The sequence below is a fragment of the Nematostella vectensis genome, chromosome 2, assembly GCF_932526225.1.
Source record: "Nematostella vectensis chromosome 2, jaNemVect1.1, whole genome shotgun sequence".
Classification (NCBI taxonomy): Eukaryota; Metazoa; Cnidaria; class Anthozoa; order Actiniaria; family Edwardsiidae; genus Nematostella; species Nematostella vectensis.
The window spans coordinates 8820197-8846223 of NC_064035.1; the positions used below are offsets into that span (position 1 = coordinate 8820197).

General features: G+C 42.5%; 3 protein-coding genes across 10 annotated transcripts in view; all 3 read left to right on the top strand.

Moving 5' to 3' along the window:
- Nucleotides 1–7638, top strand: part of LOC116620833 — a 33120-nt gene extending 25482 nt beyond the window's left edge. For all 6 annotated transcript variants that reach the window (XM_048724284.1, XM_048724285.1, XM_032386714.2 and 3 more), the window contains 3 exons: nucleotides 3765–3919; nucleotides 5068–5264; nucleotides 5541–7638. In XM_048724284.1, the coding sequence (XP_048580241.1) occupies nucleotides 3765–3919; nucleotides 5068–5264; nucleotides 5541–6699 (1511 nt within the window). In that variant the 3' untranslated portion in view covers nucleotides 6700–7638. The remainder of the gene's footprint in view (nucleotides 1–3764; nucleotides 3920–5067; nucleotides 5265–5540) is intronic.
- Nucleotides 5–3055, top strand: LOC5516836 (octopamine receptor beta-1R). The gene has a single exon (XM_032386717.2). The coding sequence runs from the start codon at nucleotides 1207–1209 to the stop codon at nucleotides 2272–2274; it is 1068 nt and encodes a 355-aa protein (XP_032242608.1). The 5' UTR covers nucleotides 5–1206; the 3' UTR covers nucleotides 2275–3055.
- A 354-nt stretch (nucleotides 7639–7992) lies between the features above and the next one.
- Nucleotides 7993–25639, top strand: LOC116620832 (integrin alpha pat-2). 3 transcript variants are annotated; one of them, XM_048724280.1, is made up of 31 exons: nucleotides 7993–8583; nucleotides 9414–9544; nucleotides 9910–10028; nucleotides 10765–10918; nucleotides 11254–11379; nucleotides 11954–12037; nucleotides 12219–12257; nucleotides 12441–12484; nucleotides 12597–12668; nucleotides 13030–13082; nucleotides 13353–13437; nucleotides 14403–14514; nucleotides 14927–15024; nucleotides 15441–15531; nucleotides 16109–16154; nucleotides 17133–17243; nucleotides 17545–17600; nucleotides 17741–17907; nucleotides 18595–18738; nucleotides 19024–19100; nucleotides 19174–19321; nucleotides 19986–20069; nucleotides 20392–20462; nucleotides 20549–20632; nucleotides 20717–20816; nucleotides 21791–21904; nucleotides 22066–22197; nucleotides 22457–22570; nucleotides 23050–23142; nucleotides 23446–23577; nucleotides 23741–25639. In XM_048724280.1, the coding sequence occupies exons 1-31, from the start codon at nucleotides 8417–8419 to the stop codon at nucleotides 23813–23815; spliced, it is 3123 nt and encodes a 1040-aa protein (XP_048580237.1). In that variant the 5' UTR covers nucleotides 7993–8416; the 3' UTR covers nucleotides 23816–25639. The 3 variants fall into 3 exon arrangements, with proteins under 3 accessions (XP_048580237.1, XP_048580238.1, XP_048580239.1); XM_048724281.1 differs by lacking the exons at nucleotides 9414–9544; nucleotides 9910–10028 and having other exon boundaries at nucleotides 8452–8583; XM_048724282.1 differs by lacking the exons at nucleotides 7993–8583; nucleotides 9414–9544 and having other exon boundaries at nucleotides 9929–10028; nucleotides 10853–10918.
- The last annotated feature ends 388 nt before the right edge of the window (nucleotides 25640–26027 follow it).

Here is a 26027-nt window from a genome sequence, read left to right on the forward strand (position 1 = left end):
AGGAGGACTGAGAGAGAAAGAGAGCAATGAAGGGTGTTGAAGGGTCGAAGGATTACTGAGATGAATATTTATTCGCAATTTGCTCATTTTTGCGACGCTCTAGAGAGAAGCCTTCCGAAATAGGGTAGTAATCCTTGAGCCAAAAAGATTGCTTTCACTATGATTTCTAGCACTTCAGCATAAATGAGTTTCTGTGTTTGAAGCAAATAGATTATAAGAGCGTGAAACAACTTGAAGAGTAAAACACTTTTTGGATAAACCATGATAGCAATTTGGCTCATTAACCTACTTTTCAATGAACAACAGTCGGAATAAGGAATTAGAGGAAAGGGATTTTACCAATAACCAACCTCGTCTCGGATTAACCTCTCTCGTGGAAGCATAGCGAGAATTAGTTGTACTAGTAGAGTTACACCTATTTATTTCTTCTTCCCCAAACACACAATGTGATCTTTATATTTTTTATCTTTTAGATAGAAAGACAGTTTTGTTATGATGCATTACAATTTTGTGGACAAACTTATCTAAAAGATGAGCATAACTTTCCCGTCTTTTTGATCAACAAAAGGATGCTTGCCTGTATTCAGCTTCATATTTTAGAATGTAAACTCAGAATCAAGACATATATCCTGTTATATTATTTTCTGTACCAAATGTTATATTCTATTTTAACGCTTTTAATTGATAAAAAGACGTTGCCAGAGTTCTTTTGCATTTGCGTGGTTGTGGTCCATAAATGTTTGGTTTTTGAATTTTCTTTGTCGCGAAATAAACCGCGTTTAATACATCGTTCGGAAAAAAACCCTCCTAATTCTAAGTGCTAATTTGAAGTTGCTAATTTACGTTTTTATTTGCTAAGAAATGCAAACATTTTTGTGTTTCAATTACGTGAATGGGTTTCCATCTTAAGCCATGTGTGCAGCTACAAGCTACTTCATCGTCAATCGGAATAAAGTGGTGACATTTTAGTTTCCTTTCACGCAACCTCTTAAATTGATAAGCCCTTCAATGAGACGCACAAACAGAATCCAACGGCGGGAAGTTATCTAGAGAGTAAGACAAACATCGAGGGCGGAAGTGTCGTTTTGTGGTTACCACGCTAATGAACAGCTGCACCTTGTACACCGAGGTAATCCCAATAAAAAGTACAGTAGTGTTTTCACACGGTCATTTCTATCCCAGTTTCCCGGTGTTACCCCTTTATCGATGGATGGTACAACTCCACATCCCTCACTTCAAAAATTCGCGCTTTCTCTCTTCAATCGCACTTTTCCTCTCACCGTGGTAGAGTCCGTGTTTTGCTCGCTTTTAATAATGGCTGCGCTGATAGGGAATTTTCTAGTGTTGTGGATCGTTTACAAGAATCGCGCACTTCGTACTATCCCCAACCAGTTTGTTGTGTCCCTCGCCGTGTCTGACATCTTGATGGCGGCGATTTGCGCTCCACCGTGCCTGTCCGTCCTCATCGCTGGTACACGGACTTTCGGAGATTTTATCTGCCAACTTCAAGGCTTCGCTATCGCCGCCTTGGCATGCGTTTCCCTACTGACCATGACCCTTGTGGCGATAAACAGGTACTTTCTAATCGTTCGCCCCCATCAGTACCGCAGGATCTTCACACCCTTGAATACTAAGCTCATGATTCTCGGCGTTTGGTTGATCTCGTGCACAGAGCCACTCCCTTACCTGCTGTCTGGCCACCGCTACGAGTATCACGCCGGCAAAGTCTTCTGCTTCCAGGTATTGGAGGTGAACTTCTTCACACTCCTTGGCTACGTCTACGTGGCGCTGCCCGTGATCGCGCTCACCTCTCTCTACTTCTCGGTGTTCAGGGTGATCCGGGCTCACCAGGCGACGCTGCGATCACTGCGCAAGGCGTCGTGCTGTAGCGACAAAGCGAAGGAGACCTCCGCAGTCAACGGTAGGGTCTCAGTAGAGGACATAACGGTTACCCGTACGCTCTTCTTCACCGTCTGCGGCTTTCTGATTTGCTGGATTCCCATCAGCATCGTGGACTTTATCGGGTTCGGCCAGGCTTCCTGGATGTTACCAAGACAGGTCTACTTGATGTACACCTTCCTAGGCCAGCTTAGTACCACGCTGAACCCTGCTATATATGGTGTAATGAACAAGACCTTTCGCGAGGAGTATCGTAAGTTGTTCAGCTTTGGCTGGGGAAAGTCGTCTTGCTTGGGACACTCACAGGGAGAAGGTCAAGGGAATGAGTCAGACGGGTCTGGGCAAACCAAGGAAACGAAATGCTCCATCGTGTGAATCACTATAGAATTATCTACTTTATGTGTTACGAGGAGACTGAACCACAGAATAAAATCCCCTTGGAAGTTTAGGGCCAGGGATTCGCAAAGACTATTGTGCAGAGAATAACTGCTACTTATTGTGAGCAATTCTAGGAGAAAATGTTTGATGCTTTATCGTGTATACGATTGCAAGCAGACTAAACCAGCGGTTTGCCCAAGGAATTCGGCTATCGAATTAGACAATCGAATCGAGACCTGCTTCTCGTTCGCTAAAGTTATTAAAGGATCAGTACAATCGCTAGATTCCAGGGCAAGAGATGCCTGTCGTGTCTATTGCAGTAAAAGCAAGTTAATGCTTTCATTTAAACTCTTGGTTTTCCTCTTTGGGCGTAATCGAACACGGAAATGAACAGGGATGAAGGAGGCCGACACAACTCTAAAGCAGCTTCTAACAGAAAGACTTCGTTTTTTTAACATCAGACTGGATAAAAATGCTCGCAATACGCTTTTGAGGGAAGGTTCTGTTACCGTCTTCAAGCTTTCTTTCAATAATTTAATACAATATTTAATTAATTTAATTCCTTCCGTGAAACGCTCTTATCCCGTAAACACGTAGCAACGAAGTGCTAGCAGATAAGACTAAGCTGACTGCCAAAATCGCTTTTCTGTCAGGCAATACAATAAACACACGTCGGTGTTTTGCTTGTTAATTAGTGCTTTTTTCGTCTAATTATATAAATTGTCTGCGTTTTTAACATTTCAATTAAAATGTGAAAATAAAGGACTCACGTTCCAGACACCTGAGGTGAAGTATTTTTCACCGCTTTTTCTTTTTTTAGTTGATGGGAGGATTGCGCTTCTAATGATCAATTTCTGTGCTCTTGCTGGATCAAACTTCCACCCTATCTAATTTGTTGGGTCAGTACGCAGCTCTTACAAGCTGCAATTTGATTGGGCAAATGAACAATATCCGCACCTCGACACAAAGAACGAGAAGAATAGAGACAAAAGAACTCCTTTGTAGAGCAAAGATAATAGGAGACATAGCAGCTGCGTACTTATTCAATTTGTTTAGGGGGGTGGGGGGTCCTACACAGATTGGGATGAACCACTTATACTTTGATTGATCTTTTCGTTTAAACTCAGGTTACCTTATTTAACTTTTGAGTCTGATCCTTAAATCAGGTCAGAAGATAAATACATTTATTTATTTTCGGGGTCCGGTATCCATCAAATCGGGCGCTATGATTGGCTCTCGAGAGGTACGGTATCCCCCTCGCCTCCAAACCTCGAAAATGAGTTAACTTGTAAAATGACCACTTTTACTCCTGAGTATATATATCTCCACATTAAAATGGCATTTTGTTTGCCATTTTATCTAGAATCATTGACTTTACGGAAAATTTATTGGCCATCTGTTCAAATTGCACACCATTCCCACTTCCCCCCATTCCCCTGGGCGTTTTCATTCTGATGGTAAAAATATTTCCATGCCTTTATATTCAGGTGGCGAACAAGAGTCGTTTAATCAGCTCCGCGACTCGTCCACAGTCACACTCACTATACACTTTATCGGCGAGCAAGGCCAGGTGACTAAGCTCTTCCCGCAGAGGATCATGGGAGGCATGGGCTATCCTCTGGACATTCAGTTCAGGTTGAAGGTAAAGAGAGAACTCTGTACGGCCAGTGAAGTGTTTTTACTTACTATACTTTATAACAGTTTGTCGATGTTTAGCATATACAGGTAGCATGAGAATTGTTCAATTCTCCTCGGTTCAAAGCTATTGCTTATTCTCGCTTCCTGTTTCAAGATTGGTCCTAGAATAGCGTAGTGAGATATATGAACTATACTATGAAAGGCCGTTGCGGATATTTTAACACTTTAAGCAGCCGCTTGATGTCTATGGTCACAGTCACGTCTGTACTTTTCAACGATTCACCCGCCATTCGTCAAATAGTTCGGGATGTAGTAGTTAAGAAATAAGAAAGGTTTCTAATATAGCGCCTCTGTCTCTCACCACTGTGTTTGTGGAATTTCTTTTTCTCAAGGTTTTCTCCGCCATCGCTTTTTTCCCGGAGAAATATAAACAATTTCGAAGTTAAAAGCTGTTCCATTCTTGCTATGCCTTCTACTCACTTCGTATTTGCACTCTCATGACTCGACACTGCAGCTTCCATTAATTCTTGCTATGCCTTCGACTCACGTCGTATTTGCACTCTCATGACTCGACACTGCAGCTTCCATTAATTCTTGCTATGCCTTCGACTCACGTCGTATTTGCACTCTCATGACTCGACACTGCAGCTTCCATTAATTCTTGCTATGCCTTCGACTCACGTCGTATTTGCACTCTCATGACTCGACACTGCAGCTTCCATTAATTCTTGCTATGCCTTCGACTCACGTCGTATTTGCACTCTCATGACTCGGCACTGCAGCTTTCATTAATTCTTGCTATGCCTTCGACTCACGTCGTATCTGCACTCTCATGACTCAGCACTGCAGCTCCAAGAAGGGTGTGATTAGCATGGTGCTTAAAAGTGGGTATCCGTACCATAGCACATGGGGAGAAGAGAGGGGGGTTGTATAAAAGGGGGATAGTGGGTGTGGTATGGGTAGAGGCTGGTGGTAGGGAAGGGAACGGGAGGGGAATCATGGGGATAGTGGAGTAAGGCTGTCGGAGGGTATGGAGGGATCAGTTGGATCAGATGTTGTTGGAAAAAAGCGGGTGTTCGTATCATGCAATCTAGGTAACTACCGTGGCCTACGGACAAACGCGACACGGATTTAATTTGCTTTCTTCCCCAGACCCCAGCATCTTCGCTCGGTAAGCCCCGCCTGTTGATTGGTCTGATGTTCAGCAATGTTCAGGAGATTCAGGTGGACTCGCGACATTACAAGGAGACTGGTTCTACCAGGGGGCGTGGCATCCTACATATCCACGTGCACCAGGCACGTGACCTTTACTCGGCCAATGGCAGAAAACTTGAGACAGCAACTAAATGGTACTGACGCCTTTTCGTTAAAACCTTTGAATTTCCACAACTTGTCCTTAAATTCTTGATAAGTTCGTAAAAATATAATCTTGGTATTAATATTCACTCAATCTATTTCCACCTATGACAAACTAACAATTTTCTTTTTATACCCGACAAGAGCGATCTTGAGAATTGCACTTTCTTATTGAAATAAACTATTTTTACATCAACTATTTTTTTTACCCAACCAAAGCAAGGAACACTTTTTTATATATATTTTTACCCATTCGTTTTTTTTTTCAGTTTCCTTGTTCCCGGCTGCAAGAAGGGGAAATGCAGGACTCGGAATAGAAAGGGGAAGGACCCGTTCTGGAACGAGGAATTCCTCATCGTTGGGGTTGACTTTCTGCAATTACGTCGACAAGCTCTCGAGTTATGTATTGTCGACAAAAGCAACAAAAAGCGGTTTATTGGTGGTCTTAGGCTCAGTCTTGGCTACGAAAACGTCACTTCCGAGCAGGCCAAGAGGGCGGCAAGTGTGCTAAAGGCATTTCAGTTTAAAACTAAAACTGCTAATCAAGATAACGACAAAGAGAAGGACAAAAAGAGTGCTTCACCAAACGGTAAGCCTGTGCTTGGTGTCAACGGAAGTGCCAAGGGGCCTGTGCCCGAGGAAGGCCAATTTGTAGCGCGTCCAGCGCTCATGCGGCAAGCTGTGGCAAGCATTGATGAATTGCGCGCGTTAGACACTCAGTCGTTGCGGTTTAGATGTGGAAGCGTAGACCCGGGTATTCCTAACGGTAGCCTCAGTCAATCTACCGTCACGGTCCATAGCCATCAAAGGAATAATAACCGGCAAACGGGCAAAAACTCGGCCAATCTCGAGAGCAGCTGGGCTTATCTCGGAACCAGCTCGGCCCAAGTCGGGAATATTAGCGCGCAGCTACGCAAGAGTACACAGGACATCATCGAAGAAAGGCGCCGAGATCTTCAACTGATGAGAGAGACCTGGTTCACATCTGGGCTCAATAGTGACATCAATTGTCCCCAGTCCCCAATCTCGTCACCGCTTGGAGGATCCGCTGAGCAGATATCGGAATGTGATGGGGCGGAGAATAATGAGGGTACCGCTGACTCCGCGATGAGCGCGGTAGATGACGCGAACAATAACCAAGCCCAGCCCGCCACTGGGGAGGAACAAAGTCGGCGCTCTTCCAGCACGTGTCTGGGCATCACCCAGAGATGGAGCGCGCGCTCGCAGAGGAGACACTCGGAGGATGGGGCGGAGGACGAGGCGGAGAGGGAACTGGTGAAGAGAATGATCCTTGACGCTGTCGGCTTGGAGATCAACCAATGGGAGAACGTGGTAAATAAACCCAGACGCTGGCACTACTGCTGGCAGATTCTACGCAAGGACATGATTCCAGTACATCAGGATACCGTCTATAAAAAGAAATCTTGAACACGCTATTTAGAGGTCTGAAAACACAGTTGTCCCACGTACGGCGCTCCGTAAGACATAAGCCCTAGACAGAGATCTAGGGATTTCCATCTTTAACCAAAAATATATAATACGCCGTTTCAGACCTTTGTTAAGTAGCGCTTTATCTCCGAATATATAACAGAAGCTCTCCGAGCCAAGCACCTACGAAATCAGAATGGTCTTCGAGCATAAAAAACAACCGAATGGTCGTCTAACATATAAGGCAACCGAATGGTCTCCGTGGATATAAGGCAACCGAATGGTCTCCGAGCATTTAGACTTTATTACATCATATAAGACTTGTTTGAATCAAACTAAAGAAATAACTGAGTAGTGCTAATAACATACAAATAAAAATAATTTTGACGGTAATATTGTCCAGCACACCCCCCACCAAAACTGCGAGACCGAGCAGTTTTAGTTGGAAAAAATTGCGCGAGCATGCGAGCAATAGCCGAAAACTGCGAGCACATCGAAATTTCGGGGGACCATTCGGGGGCCCTACCTGTCTTGTCTGCGTGTTGCATAAAACGGGAGCCGTTTTATCGACGTTACATTTTTATCACCATTGTGATAATTGTTATTTTCTGTTTAATTTTGTATTATTATATTTATGTAGTTTCTTCAGCATTATGCTAATGTGCGCTTTAGTCTTTCCGCTGGATCGGGAAGTTTGCACTTTTGTTATAATTAAAACTGATATTACCAGCTTCGCCAATAGATAGCGTTTGTATCTGTTAGGCCTGTCTCAGTCACAGCTGCGCAAGGCATAATGGGAGATTTATTTCAAATTCTTGATCATTACCATGATGCTTTGCGCAGAGCATTGTCCTACTGACTAGAGGCGCCTGGGAACGAGGCGGGCTACAGGCCTTGATGATAAATAAAAATAAAAGAAATAAAGCATAACTAATCATATCTTTGTTATTGCACTATGTACTTCTCTATTTTAGTCCTACATACCATACTTAAGACCTTTTTTATGAAAGAAAAAACCTTCAGAATAAAGGCAAAATTCCACTGTGTTTAATTTTATAAAGCCCTTTTACTTTCGAGTAATAAATTCATAAAATTATCTTAGCCCATGGTAGTGTAAAACAAATGATTCAAGATAAACATTTTATTTTAAGAGCATTAATTCAAGCAATTTAATGCGGTAATGGGTGTCACACCATTTCCGGTGTTAGTCTGGGTTGGGAGTGAACTCTCGTCACTTCCGCTTATCCGTTAGATGTTTAGATAACAAAGGAAACGCCTCTTCGTTAGCTTCCTGGAGGGCCACCACAGAAAGTAAACCATTTTTTAATCGCGGTTAAACGGTCTCGTTGTTATGATTAAGGCCATAATAACACAGGCATTGTTCGACTTTTGTTAATATCTCGCGGTTATTAGACAAAATGATCTTGGCGCTGTTTTGCTGTGAACGAAAGAAAGACTGTCAGACGCTGCAAGAGGGTCTAGTAGGTCAGCTACAATTTTCTCAAGGACTAAATTTGGATCGTGTAGAGTAATCAGTCCGAGATTCCCCGTTGCGAGGAATATATGAGTCACGCGCATTAGACGTACTTCCTTCCCATAACGGAACTATTACTACCGCCATTCATACCATCGGCTCAACGGGAAGAATTAGCTCTACTGCACTTTAGTCTGTGCTTTGGTTCGAGTTCAAGAAATAGCTGAGTTCGTGACTTTCGTTATGACACAAGGGACCTGTTGGCTGCTCTTTCCATTGATATTTATCCACAAAGTTACGAGTTTTAACATCGACACTCGGACCAGTATCGTTTATAGCCATCCGACTGGACAAACTAATGGTTATTTTGGATTCTCCGTCACGATCCACGCTCATCGGAATACACGATGGTATGATATGCTTTATCTAGATTATTTTGTACAGTGGCTGAAACATAATCGAAAATGAGTATGTTTGGTTTCGCACGTGTGATAACAGCCTGTTGATGGTGATTTTGGCGTTAAAAAATTGTTTCCATAGCGATTCTAATTTATATAATGGTGATAAAAATACGTACTTTAAACTTTCTGGATTTTTTTTTCATTTTTTTATGTATAGAAATTATAGATCAATAGTCAATTAGGGATTAAAATTGTTTCGCGAATTTCCTAACAAGGAATATCCTCAAGTGATTTTAGCTTTAAAAAAACGGGATTTCTACCTTTGCCAGGTGCCTCGTCATTACCGAACTGAATACCATGGCATCCATTCTGACAGCCAGAATCAAGCTTACCACAGCGTTTTAATTCACAACAAAAGCAATTCTTCAAACAATCAATTAGCGACTTAGTGTCTTGCTTCACGTAGCGCTAAATAATTCTTTCCGCGGTTTTATCAGTCTTTTCATAAGCGTCGTTATTATCGGAAATGAATTCTACTGACACGAAAAAAGACAGGAACCATGAGGTCGTGGTTCCCATTCCAATTATCCTTTCAATTATCCTCTGAATTCCAGAAGAAAAAACCCTATCGAAGCTGTCTCTTTTGAAGTAATTTTGACAATCATAAGATGGTAGATTATAATCTCGTGATGAAACACGCCAAAATCACTCATGTTTTCATTGAGGTAAATTTGACGGCACCATGTCTATATGAAAACCTTTAACTGTGTAAATCCGACGATATTTTCGGCAGTGAGTTTTGTGCGTGAAAGTGACACTGAATCAGAACACTCGAACAGGTTGATTGTAGGTGCCCCCAAGGCCAATGTGACGTCATCCGATGGGAACCCGCTGACCAGCTTCGGCGCGGTGTTCAAGTGCGATATAAATGAAACAAAAAGCTGTAGCCTTATTCCTGTTGACAACTCACGTAAGTAAAACACGTAAAAAGGTTGGAAGAAATTTAAGGTCCAGCTTTCTTCGCCTATAAAACAGCTGTTTGATATACCCCCTTCTTAAAGAAGTCCAATCGCTCTGCCATCACCTCCCGCACAAATTGTGCAATATACCAAGTGACACAAAGAATCCATTTCCATCGGCTAATTGAAGCCAGTAACTGAGGAAATTTCAACCAAATATCAGAAATAAATTCTTCAATCGTTGATGGTTATTTTTGAAGTTTCCTTGCGAATAAACCGCTGTATTTTCAATTGTAAACGATGAAAAAGGTGTGGTTGATTGACATTTTTTAATACCCAGTAAGTAATGCGAACAAATTAATTTGATTATCTGCAGCCGAAGAAGTCGCAGAGTTCCCATACAATGGCGGCTTTCCTTATGTTCCCATGGAGTCTAAGAGTGGTCAGTGGCTTGGAGGAACCGTACAGAGTATGCGCGATAGCGACAATCTTTTGGTAGGGAGTAAGGTTAACAATAAACATGAACAAACGGATTTTGCAATGCGATGTGACGTTTGGAAACAACCAATCCGAAGGGCACCATTGAGACAGAGCCAAAAATGGCATAAAAATTTTCCACTTCTCAATATATAAGCTCAAGATTCCGCATACAAGGAGTTCCTCTGACCAAAAGCTTTATTCCAATTTTAAAGATGTTTAGAAGATACGAAATTTAGATATTAGCGAGCCAAGTTGGCTTAATTTCTGATCAGAGCCCGGCTTCTCCCTAAAAAGGAGGAGAATTCATACTTTGAACATTTGAAAATTGCACTTCAAGCCTCATATCTCGAAGACGAATCCATAACATAACATAAGAAACCTCTATGTAAAAATTCAAGCTTACCGAAATTAAGTCAGAACCTTTAGAAGTTTTAGCTAGCATCCGGGGGGAGGGGGGTATCATAGGGAACCGAGTCGTCTTTGTCATATCAACAAATGAGGAGTCGTGAAAGTGATAACATAAATGTGGCAGGTTTCTCAAGCCAGAGAGTCCAGCCGAACGGGGTCAGGTCGACTCATGGGAAACCTTTTTATTGCTCACGTCACTGTACATACATCCCCACGGCAAGAGACGAAGAAAGGGGCGGGGCTAACCACGCTGGCCAGTATTTTAGTGTAACATTGGTACAGCTGAGGTCCAAGCACTTAGTATCCCATTTGGAGAGATAGCTAATGGGGGCGGTGTTGACAGGTGTGTGCACCGAGGTACAGTCATAAGCAAGACGCCCGCCACGAAAAGAAGTTGTTTAACGGACCCAAACTGAATAACTTCCCTTCAGGGCGGTGCTTTCTACTTCACAGTAACCTCAGCGGAGTGGAGGACATACTGCAACCTTGCAAACGACGTAAGAAATTAACTAACTTTTGGCGCAGTTTGTCGTTTATTTTGATAGGGATCTGCCTAGGATTAGTCTTCTACGCTGTTGTTCTTATCTCCGTTACGCAATGTTCTTGAGCTCAAATTCATTGCGTGACAGAGGTCAGAATGACACGCCTATGACGATGTTATGCATGGATAAGGCGGGATTTCATCGGTGCTTTCTTGCTTGCCGTGGTAGCCACCTCCCTTTTAAACACTGTGACAGTGTTAAACGGACTTGTCTTTATTTTGTGCGTGTGTAAGCTAGAGTGTGTTGCTTCTTCTTTCCTTCGCTTATTAATTTTTTTTTCTATATTTCAGAATCAAATAATCCATACAATGGATACTGCCAGCTTGGACTAAGCGCAGCGTCAATTGATAACTCGTCTAGCGTTGTGATGGGGGTAGTGGGGTTGGGAAATGATACAGCAAGACTCGTGTATACAGGTAAAGGCTAACGTTCTCAAAGAAAAACAGTATAAAGTATATTTGCAGAGACACTCGTGGTGTACCGTTATTACTTGAAAATGTGCCTTCCCCAGAATACGCGCATCAAGGAGAAAGATTAGAAATAAGTATTACCCCGAATAAGCGCCTCGCCTTAAAGAAAAAGAAAATGAATATGTGTTTTTTTTAAATTTGTTTACTTCTTGAAAAAGTATGGTATTAATAATTCCCGACGCGGAACAAAAAAAACCCATATAGGTGCTGCGAAGTGGTTACCAAAAGTGGGGCTAGGGGATGGGGGGTTGGGGGTTGGGGGAAAGTGGTGGTTGGCCGGAGTGGGGGAAGTGGTTGGAGGGATTGTGGCCTCGAGGGGGGTACCTGGGTTTGACAGAATAATAAATTGTCTTAATTCGAATTTCGGTACATGTAAACGTGCGCTCACTTAAAAAAAATCACATCCCCCTGCCTTTCCCCTCCATCACCCCTGACAATAGAGCTGGACATATAATAACAAGTTTGGGATCAGACATTAGAATGAAATAAATGATAGCCTTTTCCATCACTTGATTGACAGGCGGTGTCGAAAGGTACTCTCCGGAGTCGAGGGCTTTCGCGGTCTCTTTGTTCGATCAACGACTCAAGAGAGACGATTATATGGGTAAGTCATGATCATAGAAAATCCCCTTTCCCTTCTTCCCTTGCCTTCTTCCTGGAAGTCCAAAACCCTTACATCAACAAAAAAGGTAAGTAAAACTGCCCCCCTCCCTTAATCAATCCCTCTCCGCGCATAGATTTTTATTTTGGGAGGCATTTCTGTATTAAAATGTTTTTTTTTTCAGGGTATGGTGTTGCTGTCTTACGATTCGAAAACACGACTGGTGAGGAGTGATAGCGTGATAGATACTTAAGCTCATCTCAGTATGTATTTAGTTAATGATCTATCGGGCCGTATCTAGCAGACGCCCCCCACCTCCCCTTTCCTTACCGGCTCCAAGAGAAAACCTTGTACCCAGTGCAATCAAGAGCTGTGGAATTATGTTCGCATGTTTTTCCGTCTGCAGGTATAGCTGGAGGTGCACCACGAGGAGATAATTTGGAAGGAAAGGTTTGTCATATCCCTTCACTTTGTTTATAAGCTATGACGTATTACACGTGATATTCTATGACAGCAGCGTGGTATCTCTGTATTCTTAGAACTTATTTAAACCTTTCCCCAGGTCTTTATCTACGAAGATCGCAAGGATGGCATAGTTTTCCAATCCACGCTTGAACGTCCCAAAGATTCACAGGTGAGAGAAGGTAGCGAATGTATCGTGATGCGATGGACGTGCTTATGATTGTGATCATAATTTGATTGACATGATAATGATTATGATCATGATGTGATGATGAACCTGCTTATTGCTTATGATGATTATTATGGCGTGATGATGATATTACTTATGATGATGTTCAAGATGGGATGATGAACATACTAAAGATGATGATGATGATGTGATTGACGTGCTTATAACGATGATTCTAGTGGTGGTATGGTATAGAAATTGTGGTGATGTTGGCAGATGGTGGTGAAAGCTGCTAACGGTGACACTGATGATTATGATGATGTTGATAAGATTGTTGATTATGGTCACCTTCATTTCATTTTAGGTTGGAAGCTACTTTGGTAGTTCAGTGTGCGCTGTTGACCTGAATAACGATGGGTAAGTCGAGATTATTTTTTTAGTATGTCATTCATGTATTTTGGGAGTCTTCAGGGCCGTGGAGCACGTGGGGGTGGAGCACCGGGGGCACGTGCCCCCCAATATTTTCAAAAATTATAAGGAAATGACCATCAGTAGGGGCGTGGCTGTGCCCCCCCCCCCCCTCCATTGTCTTCTTAATGTTTCTGTATTGTGCACCCCCAATAATTTGAGGCCTTCTCCGGCTATGGTCTTTGTGGATGCTTTGGTCTCTCAAATCAACGTTTACAGTCTCACAGATCTATTGGTGGGAGCTCCGTTGTTCACCATGACTATGGATGAAGGCAGAGTCTATGTGTATATCAGCAACAAAGACGTGAGTCCTTATTTATATAGGTTATCTATATATCGGCCATCACCGATGACGTCACACCTGACCATATCGTTGCACTCCCCTCAACATATACATGACACCTACCAAGTTTGGTTGTCATACGATGTTTCTTTCATGAGGTATTTTAATATATTTGTATTATGGGTTGAACAGACGGACATCCCATACCGAAAACTTGAGTCAATGTGTAACCAATATTTGCTACCATATTTTGTTTACCACCTTTTTATAATATTTTTGTGATGTCTGGCTCCGCTTTCGCGACGCTGCTGATAATTAACACATTGACCCCTCAACCGGCCTGTACCGGCTTTGGGAAGTACACACAACCCAAAAAATTCATAAATGCAAAATAAACACAACAAGATGAAGATACTCAGGCATCAGTCTAAGGGATAAATGGTCTTGAAGATATGCATCCAACCAAGGTGTTGGCAACTACTATTAAGCCAAATAATAGCACAGGTTCTTTGACAAATGTTTGTTACAAATTGTTTCAGTTTTGATGATTACAGCACATTTTAATTCCACTTGTTTTGCTTGATTTTATTATCCCGAAATCGCGAAAATAAAGTGATCTGGTTTTTACGACAATAGGAAAATCGCGAGAATAAAGAGTCGTGAAATATCGCCATCTCGAAATCGCGAAATTTTGACGTCGCAAAAATTAAGTGTAATAGATGAAGAAGTTATTACATTTTGCGTTATTACATTTCGCGTTAAATATTTTATTACATTTTGCATTAAAATGTTATTACATTTCGCGTTAAAGAGTTATTACATTTTGCGTGAAATTTATTACATTTCGGGTTTTAACTACATTTTGCGTTAGTTATTACATTTTGCGGCGTAACAGGGGGAAAGCCCATTTGATAGTCACGCGACAATACCTAAGTATTGTATAAAGTATAAGGCGAACCATGACTACGATTTGCTGTTTGTTCTAGGGTGTCCTGAGCTGGGCCAAGTCCATGACCCTCACGGGGGACTCGGTCCCTGGAGCAAGATTTGGATTCGCCCTTGCAGACGCTGGAGATCTCAATAGAGATGGTTTCCACGGTACGTCAAGCTCATCTAGGCAATTTATCAACCTATCTTATCTCACCGCATGACAAAGGATATTGGACAGCATGGCTGTAGCTAGAATATGTTAAATGAGGTGCTGGCCGCAGTCACTCCTTCTGTTTGGTGTTGGAAAACGGGGGAGGGGAAGACGGGGGAGGGGTGGAAGACGGGGGGGAGGGTTGGAAGACGGGGGGAGGGGTGGAAGACGGGGGAGGGAGGGGTGGAAGACGGGGAGAAGGGGAGAAGGGGTGGAAGACGGGGAGGGGTGGAAGACGGGTGGGAGGGATGGAAGACGGGGGGGGCTGACCCTTATTTCTCGCATTGCCGGGGGAGGGAATAGCTGTTCCCCTTGACCCCGCTAGCTACAGGAGGGTATTTTTATTAAGAAGAAAATATTTTTTTACAGATGTCGTGGTAGGTGCACCATACGAAGGGCCTAACAGTGAAGGGGCCGTCTACGTATACCATGGTAACAAGCAAGGGATACAGAATCGTTACCAGCAGGTGGGCGTGGCAAGCAATGTGCCTCTTGTATGTGCAAAGGAAACCCTGCACTCCGGGGGGGATTTGCCTGTGTTCCCTTGTGACAATTTGCCTATGTTCCCTAGTGACAATTTGCCTGTGTTCCCTTGTGACAATTTGCCTGTGTTCCCTTGTGACAATTTGCCTGTGTTCCCTTGTGACAATTTGCCTGTGTTCCCTTGTGACAATTTGCCTGTGTTCCCTAGTGACATTTTGCCTGTGTTCCCTTGTGACAATTTGCCTGTGTTCCCTTGTGACAATTTGCCTATGTTCCCTAGTGACAATTTGCCTGTGTTCCCTAGTGACAATTTGCCTGTGTTCCCTTGTGACAATTTGCCTGTGTTCCCTTGTGACAATTTGCCTGTGTTCCCTTGTGACAATTTGACAATTTGTTGCAGAAAATATTTGCCTCGTCTTTGAGTTCCAGTCTGAGGGGCTTCGGATGCTCCGTGTCTGGCGCTGTCGACGTAGATTATAACGGTTACCCGGGTGGGTTTGTCGGAATTATCATAATCGTTATCATCATCGTCAGCATCATCATCATCGTCATCGTCTTCATCCTTATATTCATCGCTATTATCATCACCGTTATCATCATCATCATCAGCAGCAGCATCGTTATCCTTATTATCATCGTTTTCATCATCACCGTATTCATCATCAGCATCATCATCATCACCGTATTCATCATCTTTATCTTTATTTACATCGCTATCATCATCACCGATATCATCATCATCATCAGCAGCAGCATCGTTATACTTATTATCATCGCTATCATCATGTCATCATTATCGTCCTCCTTATTAGCATCGTCGTCAGCTTCACCGTCATATCGTGATCATTAACATCATCAATTGACGTACTCAGCCCCTTCACCACTGTCGCTATCATAACAAAATCATTATCACCGTTCATTGTCACCATTATCATCAAACGTCATCATATGACTATCATCATACCATCGTCTTAAATCATCAATAAAAATCCTTTTGTCTTTGTTTTTCGCTCGCTATTTTGGATTATATACCTCCTCGACATGACGAAATTTTATTTGTTTTGACAGATCTGGTCGTAGGTGCTTACAAATCGGATCACGCCGTATTACTTAGGTAACACTCGAATAACTCAAACATAGGCTCCATTCGTCTCCTTATCAATAACCAGTAGATTCTTGCACGTAGTCATCTCCATCAGACTCTTCCCTGGGACTCGTGATATTAGCTTTGGCGTGCATGAGTCCTCTCCATCAGACTCTACCCTGGGACTCGTGACATTAGCTTTGGCGTGCATGAGTCATCTTCATCAGACTCTACCCTGGGACTCGTGATATTAGCTTTGGCGTGCATAAGTCATCTCCATCAGACTCTACCCTGGGACTCGTGACATTAGCTTTGGCGTGCATGAGTCATCTCCATAAGACTCTACCCTGGGACTCGTGACATTAGCTTTGGCGTGCATAAGTCATCTCCATCAGACTCTACCCTGGGACTCGTGATATTAGCTTTGGCGTGCATGAGTCATCTTCATCAGACTCTACCCTGGGACTCGTGATATTAGCTTTGGCGTGCATGAGTCATCTCCATCAGACTCTACCCTGGGACTCGTGACATTAGCTTTAGCGTGCATGAGTCATCTCCATCAGACTCTACCCTGGGAACTCATGATATTAGATTTGGCGTGCATGAGTCATCTCCATCAGACTCTACCCTGGGACTCGTGACATTAGCTTTAGCGTGCATGAGTCATCTCCATCAGACTCTACCCTGGGACTCGTGACATTAGCTTTGGCGTGCATGAGTCATCTCCATCAGACTCTACCCTGGGACTCGTGACATTAGCTTTGGCGTGCATGAGTCATCTCCATCAGACTCTACCCTGGAACTCGTGACATTAGCTTTGGCTGATTGTGTTTTAGAGTCTCCGTCACCTGCCATCGTCATCCTAGCAAAATACGACGTGTGGTAAAGCATCCATTTCCATCGGCTAATTTAGGGATGCTATTGGAATATTTTTTATTGGGTTTCTAGATGGTTATTTCGAGTTTTATGTCCACATAAATTGTTTTCCAATGTTGTTTTTGTTTCCAGAACAAGCAGGATAATCCATTTGGAGGCTTCAATCGCGCTGAGTCGATCTAAGATCGTGCTGGAAAACTCCGATCATCTCTGTGTTCTGGAGGATGGAACAAGGCATAAATGGTAATAACATTATCTTATGGGTTTCCTTGCTGCTTGGTACTCTTAGGATACTCTGAGTTTTCAAATTGTCATGGTTTTTTCTCCAGATTATCGCCTAATAAGGAGATTACATACCGTATTTGGAAGTCCACTTTTCTTGCTTCTTCCCCGCTAAGCCATTAGGCCATTTAGACGAAGGACAACATATTTGTTTATATGTATATTAGAACGAGAAGAGCGCTAGTGAGTAAAACAGTAAAACTGAACTCTCCAAGGGCTTTTTATGATGATGAGCTTGTTAATTGTTTTCTTTTGTTGGCAGTTTGAATGCGACATTCTGCTTCAAGTTCTCCGATCGGGAACCGTCTAACAGAAAAGGTAAAAGCAATCAAATGATACCCTGGTTGGGGAGGGGGAGGGGGGAGGGGCACTCATGCATAGCCTTATGCAAATTATGTTTCAACAATCCATGACCGATGCCCTTATACTCTTCTCGCCGGAAACTGTTTTGTTCCCAGACTTACGAATATCGTATCGCATTGAGCTTGATAAAGACAAGATAGCCGAAGATCTACGGCGTATCTTCTTCTTAACCTCCGCCCCAGTGACCACTCTCCAAGGTGAAACCACGATCCCTCAGGGGCAGGAGCTCCACTGTCTCCCTGTCTACCCCGTTTACATCCGGGTTAGTGATACAAATCTTGTTGTGCCTCGATCTTTTTTAGCATTTCGAAGTGCGATATATGCGGTGTGATCCTAACGAAGCAGCGACACACGAACGTCATCGCAATAGATGACGAACATGAAGAAAAAATGTCGACCTGTCACAATTCAAGGGGGTTATCATTGGGGAATTCCTTGACATGCGCCATTAACTATAAAATGATCAGATGGGTATAAATCATCCACATAAAGCTCATTTGAACACTTTCCAAGCTGTAGAGTATTGATTTCGAGTAAACTTGTTGGCTTCTAAGGGAACGGACCCTAGATAATTAAAGGGGGGATTGATAAAGAACAAAATAAAAACCATACTCGATTAAAAATAAAAAATAAAAAATGAATGCAGTCCAAACCAGACAAAAAATGCATTCAGAAAAAAGTCATGCACATCTTCGACACAAGAAAAAGAACATGTACAACTGAAACCACCCCCTCCCCCTTTTCTAATGGTCCGTTCCCAATCGGTACCAAAAACTACTAATGGAGGGAGTTTAAGTTAATACCAACAACTATAGCATCAACGGCAATAAAACAATTGTCTAAACCATCAATAAAAAATTCACTTGAATAATATATTGCAAGAAATAACATTAACAGTACTGCTTCATATTTCTTTTTTAATTTCCCAATTTTTTCATCGTTCTTTCAGGAAAAGTTTGAGATTCTAGACCTTCTTACTCCTATGACATTTGATGTCACCTTCGATTTGGTTAATAGGTCATGCGAAATGGATGGGAACGTTCCATGCCCTGTATTAGATGGGTATAGGCCTACATCACTCAGGAATACAGAGGTATGCAACATTATAGTAATCAGACAGACAGACAGACGGACAGACGGACAGACGGACAGACGGACAGACGGACAGACGGACAGACGGACAGACGGACAGACGGACAGACGGACAGACGGACAGACGGACAGACGGACGGACGGACAGACGGACAGACGGACAGACGGACAGAGGACAGACAGACAGACAGACAGACAGACAGACAGACTGCACACGAAATAAAAAAAAAACTAAAGAACGAATAATAAAACGAGCAACACAATTAACATCATCAAATTCTATTAGTTAAACTTTCAGAAGCAGTGTAGGGGTGTTATATGTGAGCCGGATATGACGTTACGAGGAACTACCCGGATATCTGGGTATGTATAAGAGGTTGCTTTACAATGCGCCACGCTAAAGAGGCTAGCAAATATTGTATTTGTTGTCTTTTAGTGAAAACAGGGTTCTTCATATTGGCAGTTCCGATATCGTGAAGGTAGACCTAGATTTAGTCAACATCGCCCAAGATGCGTCTTACTTGACTAAACTAGTTCTCGAACTTCCATTGGAGCTTAGCTACATCGGGCCAACGTCCACAGAGGTACTGAAGAAAGTATTATAGTATCTGAGTTCAATTAATTAATCTGAAACCTTAGTATCTGACAGTGGATCGTGCATGGTGTGGGAATACCATCACTTTTTCAGTATTTCAAGATATGTAATACTTGGTTTTCTGTTCCTGCTATCTTGAAAAAGTTTTTTCCCTTTCCTGAATCTGGTAGCCCAAGAATTAAGCATTTCTGTAGCCTACTTGTATTCGTTAGCATTTATTTTCGTCGAGAAAAACCGGCCACCTTTTTGGAAGCGTGGGAGCGGGACGAGCGAAAAAGTTCTTTTAAAATTGCGGGCAAATGGGGAACTCCGGCCGCCGAATAACAAACTCCAAGGCCTACAGAATATGGCCGCGCGAAGAAGAATGGAGAGAGGGGTGAAGATGTTTCTTTCTACCCTTTCGTTGCGCGGCCATTCTCTTCGCTCGCACTCTATTGATCCCCAAAGAAACGCTTGCTACGCAGGCTAGAGATCTGGTGGTGTAAATACATTTTTTAAATATTCATTAAGTTCAGTGGTACATCATGTGCCATTCTTCTGTATTTTTTTATTGGTGTTCCCCTACGTGCAATCCTGGGTCCGCCCAGATGTTGAGAACTTTAGCCGAGGTGCCTTTTTCTATTCTCTGATCAACTCTTGTGTTTAATTTCTAGTTTATTCAGTGCACTGCAAGTTACGGAAATGTCACGGCTACGGTTACTTGTGACGTGGGTAACCCTTTCAAAGGAAAGTCAAAGGTAACTCCCAGTAAGGGATATCCTTAGAATGGCCTCAATATTGTAGGTAAAGAGTAATATCGTTAAAGATTTCTCTGCTGGTCTTATTGTTCTTCTATGTCCTACTAAAAATCAATGTAAAAAAAAAACATGACGCTCTCCGCCATGCCAGAGAGCGACGAAAAAGCTTTCAGCTATTTCTGGCATAGGAAATTCGTAAGCGCTGAATAAGTTGCTTTATGTTGTTATTTTGCTGCTAAAAGCCGGGGCGCGCGCACATTTGCCACCCATAAAGTTCGTGATTTCTGAGTGCAAGTTCATTTTGTCTTGTTTATTGTTGCAGAAAAAGATAAACATCGCATTCGAAGCGTCAAGAATAACACATAGTTTTATCATCAGTGCATTCGTTACGAGGTAGGAAAATAAAGAGCCGTTCTATGGGACTTAATAAACAAAAAATTTATATTAATACACTGTTGTTGTTTTTTTCTTTCTACCAGCGCCAACATTGATGTTGATTTGAGTAACAATAGGCTCTCGTTGCCTGTCAGGGCCGCATACGTCGCCGATGTAGCTATCAGTGGGTCAGTGTCACTGTGTTTATGTTATGTTCTAAGTCCTCTCATCTTCTTCGCCTCGAGGTTATAGTCTGTAAACTTATATTCCAGGGTGTCGCAACCATCAGAAGTCATATACCATGTGAAACCATCCGGCGACGACGTAGAGTTTCAGACTGATATTGGACCTGTCATTGTTCAGACACTCATGGTAAAAGTGTCCATGTTTGACATAGAGATATAGATGTGTATTATATTGCAAACAAAGATAATGATGGCCCGCTTTATTGATTGTGAGATAACGCGGAGGTTATGATAACTATCGTGGTGTTCATAATTGCGTTGTTGCTGCAGAGATGATGAGTGTAGCAACGATACATGAGACGATGAGAGTAGTGACCACGACGGTGATGATAATGGTGATGGTGACGACGAAGGTGATGATGATGATGACAACATGGTGATGATAGTGATGATGGTGACGACGACGGTGATGATGATGATGACGACATGGTGATGATTATGATGATGGTGACGACGACGGTGATGATGATAATGACGATGACAACATGGTGATAATAATGATGATGGTGACGATAACAGTGATGATGATGATGAGGATGATGATTATGACGACATGGTGATGATAGTGATGATGGTGACGACGACAGTGATGATAATGATGGTGGTGACGATGACGGTGATGATAGTGATGATGGTTACGATAACGGTGATGATGATGATGATGATGATGACGACATAGTGATGATAGTGATGAAGGTGACAACGACGGTAATGATGATGATGATGGAGACGACGACGGTGATGATAATGATGTTGATGACATTGTGGTGATGGTGATGACATGGCGATGGTGACGACATGATGTTGGTGACGACACAATAAAGGTGACGACGACAATGCTGGTGGCTGGGCGACATTGATTGGTCCCAACCCAACCTGGTATATCTTCGTCAACTTCGTCCTCATTCCCACTTACATTGTCATTCAATTCGTGATGACGATACGATTCTGATGATGATGTTGGTGAAGTTGTTAGTACGGTATTAATTGAGTGTGCATCGTGGTGACCTTTGTGATGAAATGCTAGTTGTTGTGGTGGTTATTGTTGTTGTTGTTAGAAATCGTTTGTTACTCATTCTTTCCATGTTATTTCCATCACAGGTAGTTAATCACGGGCCCAGTTCTGTGGAGCAAGTTGGGGTTAGCGTGGATACTCCGCAACTATTACCAGGAAAGCTGAAAGATGATTACTTGCTGTACTTGCTCAAAGTCGAGGTAATATTAGTGTCTATGAAGACTATTACTTGGGGGCAGACCGTCGTTACCTTCCGTACTCGGCTCTGGACTCCACTGTATCTCCCCCAACACACACACGCACACTCCCCCCTCTCCATAATGCCTCTATGTTAATCACGTGTTCTACTTTTTCACTACAGCTGACTTCAGGCGCTGGAAGATGTAACGCAATCTCGAATCCTCTTAGGATTCCATCACGCAACCACACTCAGTGGAATGAGCATCCAGAAATAAACGGGCGAGCCGAACTTCGAACCGAGGCTACAAGAATGGTACAGCTGTAAATAACCCTTTTGGTGATCCTACATCCTAGAATAAACTGACAGTTTCCTACATCCTAAAATAAACTGACAGTTTCCTACATCCTAAAATAAACTGATTATCTTAACTATTTTATGGGCTGTCGAGATGTGAAGACATTCTGAAGATCTTGTTATTATAAAGATGTTCTTAGGTCGCCGCTCATATCATTTGGCTGGAAGGGAGTTATGTGGGCCGTGTCGATCCACGTCTGTTTGTTTTTCGTATCAGAATTGCAACTCTGCAGTGTGCTACACGTTCGAGTGCACATTGGGTCGGATGTCACGAGGGGATACGGCCACTATCACGATTACATCAAGGCTATGGGAGGCCACCCTTTTAAAGGTGAGGTGATTGTAGCAGAGTAGATACAAACGGCCTTTCTTAGAATTTACCTAGACTCCTACGGGCATTTCTTAGAATAAAGCAAGTTATTGCCGAGGGGGGGGGGGGGGGGTCATGGGGACTGATGCCTCCAAAGATCTAAAGAAGCCCGGGACTGCAGCATGACCAATTACTTTTTTTTTTTTTTTCAAATCACCAATCCACCACTATCCCTTCCATTCCCGTCCTCCCTTTCCATACTCCCCATGGTGCTTCGCGGCCCCTGACAGCCTAGGAGTGGCACTTGGCCAACCTCGTCCCCAGGGTCTTCTGGGTAATTTTCAATATGGCGTCTGTGAAAATTACACAGAAGACCCTGGGGACGAGGTTAGCACTTGGGCCGCAATACTTACATTATAGTCGGATTATTTTAAGTGTCATTAACAAGTGTCTCCTGTCAAACTACATGGTATTTATTTATTTTTGTTTTCGTTTTGCAGGCCAAGGCAGGCGTTGTGAACCTCGAGACTACCGCTCACCTCACTGTACCCTCGCACTTGCAGCAGCCGAATAACACGAATGACCAAGTGTCGGTCAGTACTACCACCTGTGTGTGTGATATGTGTAGGTTGTATGTTATTAACTCTGTGTTTGTGATATGTGTAGGTTGCTTGTTATTAGCACCGTGTTTGTGACATGTGTATGTTGTATGTTATTAACACCATGTTTGTGATATGTGTAGTTTGTATGTTATTAACACCGTGTTTGTGATATGTGTAGGTTGTATGTTATTAACACCGTGTTTGTGACATGTGTAGGTTGTATGTTATTAACACCGTGTTTGTGATATGTGTAGGTTGCATGTTATTAATACTGTGTGTGTTAACTCTGTGTAGGTTGTTCTGGTTGCCAAGCCTAGTAGAGCCGGCAGTGAGGTCATCAGGGAAGAGACCCCCTGGTGGATCTATCTACTCGCGGTCCTCGGCGGGCTACTTCTTCTGACGGCAGCTATCTCAATTATGTACAGGGTACGTAGCTTTGGTTAGGCCCCTTTATGTCCAATTTAGCAAAGATTTTCTGGCATTTTATTGCCCAGTTATAGTTATCTCACCCTGATTCCAGAGCCTCGAACGTCTTTCTATTAATATCAATGCAATCGTTTCTCATTCCAAACCATAATCTTCTTTGCAGTTTGGTTTCTTTGAGCGCCATCGACACGAAGATTCATCCACAGATCCAGATGAATTGAAGCCAATGAATATGTAAAGACGAACAGTATTCAAGGCAAAACTCGCTCAGGGACTCGAAATTAGTCCAACGCCACGCCTGTTTTCACATAAGATCAATTTACATTTGGCGAAAGATATGAGATGAAGTGTTTAGACCAAGAAAAATGGGATTTTGTTTGTAGCTAGAAGTTTCTAGCTCGTCATTAACAAACAAATACAAGGAATATATATAGTATTTTACACAAGGAATGTAAAAAAATATGAACACTATGTCGCAGTTACTGTATCAGGAGTTTTATTAACTAGGCCCAGAGCTTTGCCTATGGAAGCAAGTCCCTCGTTACTTTTTTTAGGGGACCAGGAACAATTGACAGGGAAACTTCTTCAATTTTTTTCCCTAAATTAAATCATTTAAATTTAAGCGCCAAAAATGTTTCTTATCGAAGTTTATTTATGTTAGAAAGTATTTTATTTTTATTTATTTTTTGAAATATTGGCTTCTTGTCAGTCTTCATAACCTCCCAGAGTGAAAACTTTGCAATCTAATAACCCTTAAAATCACGCCGCCATTTTATGCCCCCGCTCAATGCCAATTTAAACAAAGCATCCATTTCCATCGGCTAATTCAGGCCCGTAGCCAGAATTTTGAATGGGGGGTTTCTTTAAGATCGCATCAGTACTCAATTTTCCTTGGTAGTTTCTTGGTGTTACGGAGCATAAGCACCAAAAACACAATGGAGCAAAATCCAAAAACAATTCCCTGCTACCAGAAGCTTATTTTCTCTGTATTTCGCTGGGCTGGCGTTCGCGAGGAAAAGAGACCTCTGCCATGGGTCGAAACTGTTTTCGTTGCGCATGCGTGAGCGTTTCTAAGCGACCGCATGAAGTGCCAGAAACCGTACCATTGCGCGAAAGCTGTCAATATGCTAATTTTTGTCGCAAATTATAAATCAAACTCCAGTTAGTTATGCTCTTCGAAAAAAGAAAACAACTGTTCAATTTCAGTCACCTAAAACGTCACTAAAAAGATTGAACAGCAAACGCCAGCCCAGCGAAATACAGAGAAAAGAGGCCTCTGCTAGCAGAAGAGTACAAAGGCTAAGAGCAACAAACATAGCTCTCCGGCCGTAACACCAAGGAATGCCCATTTTCCGGTTGTTTTTCTCCCTTGAAAACTTTGTTTGGGGAGCACTGATCAAAACATGGTCGAGGTCATGGGTCCAACGCTTTCTTTCTTTTGCCGCAAAAGTCTAGCTAGCCTCCTCCGCAGGCGTCTCTGAACGTTAGAAACCGAGACTCGGGATTCCTGTGGTCGACAAATTCCTTTGTTAAGGGAGGGAGGGGACAATGTCGACGCATCACCACAGGAATCCCGAGCTCCTGTGTTTCTTTTCTGCTGCTTTCTGGGCAAAGCGATGCCTGCGGAGATGGCTAAAGTCTAGCCTGATTGTCATTTCACATATCATTAACCTCATTGAGACTAATCATTCGATACCAATTTTGGCAGTTACTGTTGCTATGGTAACCAAGCCACACCCAAAATACATGATTTTAATGCTCTTACGGTAACAGCTCTAGCTCTGAAACTATAATTGGAACACAAACCAAACTAAGGATATTCATTGCTAATACCTCAAACTATGTAATGAACCTAAAATTGCTATATAGTTGACATAAATGGAAACTTATCAAGTAAACAAACAAAAAGCTTATAATTTTAACCAGCATTCTTTGGTAAAAAGCCTTCATATTACTAAGCATTGTAAAAATTTCAAGGTTTTTGAGGTTCATTACACTACTACACTATCAATAATTATTCCTGCCAAATTTCATGCAATAATATTAAAAACACAGGAACTAGTGAGTGTTACGCTGAGTGTTACTTCAAACTTGTAGTTTTTTTAGTATCATACCGCCTTAAATGAAATTACGGGGCGTAAAGCAAAAACGACAACACGCCCCGAGATTTGGTTTACTAGAAATAAATAATCATAATACCTATAAATTACGGGGCGTAAAGCAAAAACGACAACACGCCCCGAGATTTGGTTTACTAGTAGTAAGTAATTATAATTCCGATAAATGACGGGGCGCAAAGCAAAAACGAGAACTCGCCCCGAGATTTGGTTTACTAGTAGTGAGTAATTTTAATTCCGATAAATGACGGGGCGCAAAGCAAAAACGAGAACTTGCCCCGAGATTTGGTTTACTAGTACCAAGAAATTACGGGGCGTAAAGCAAAAATGACA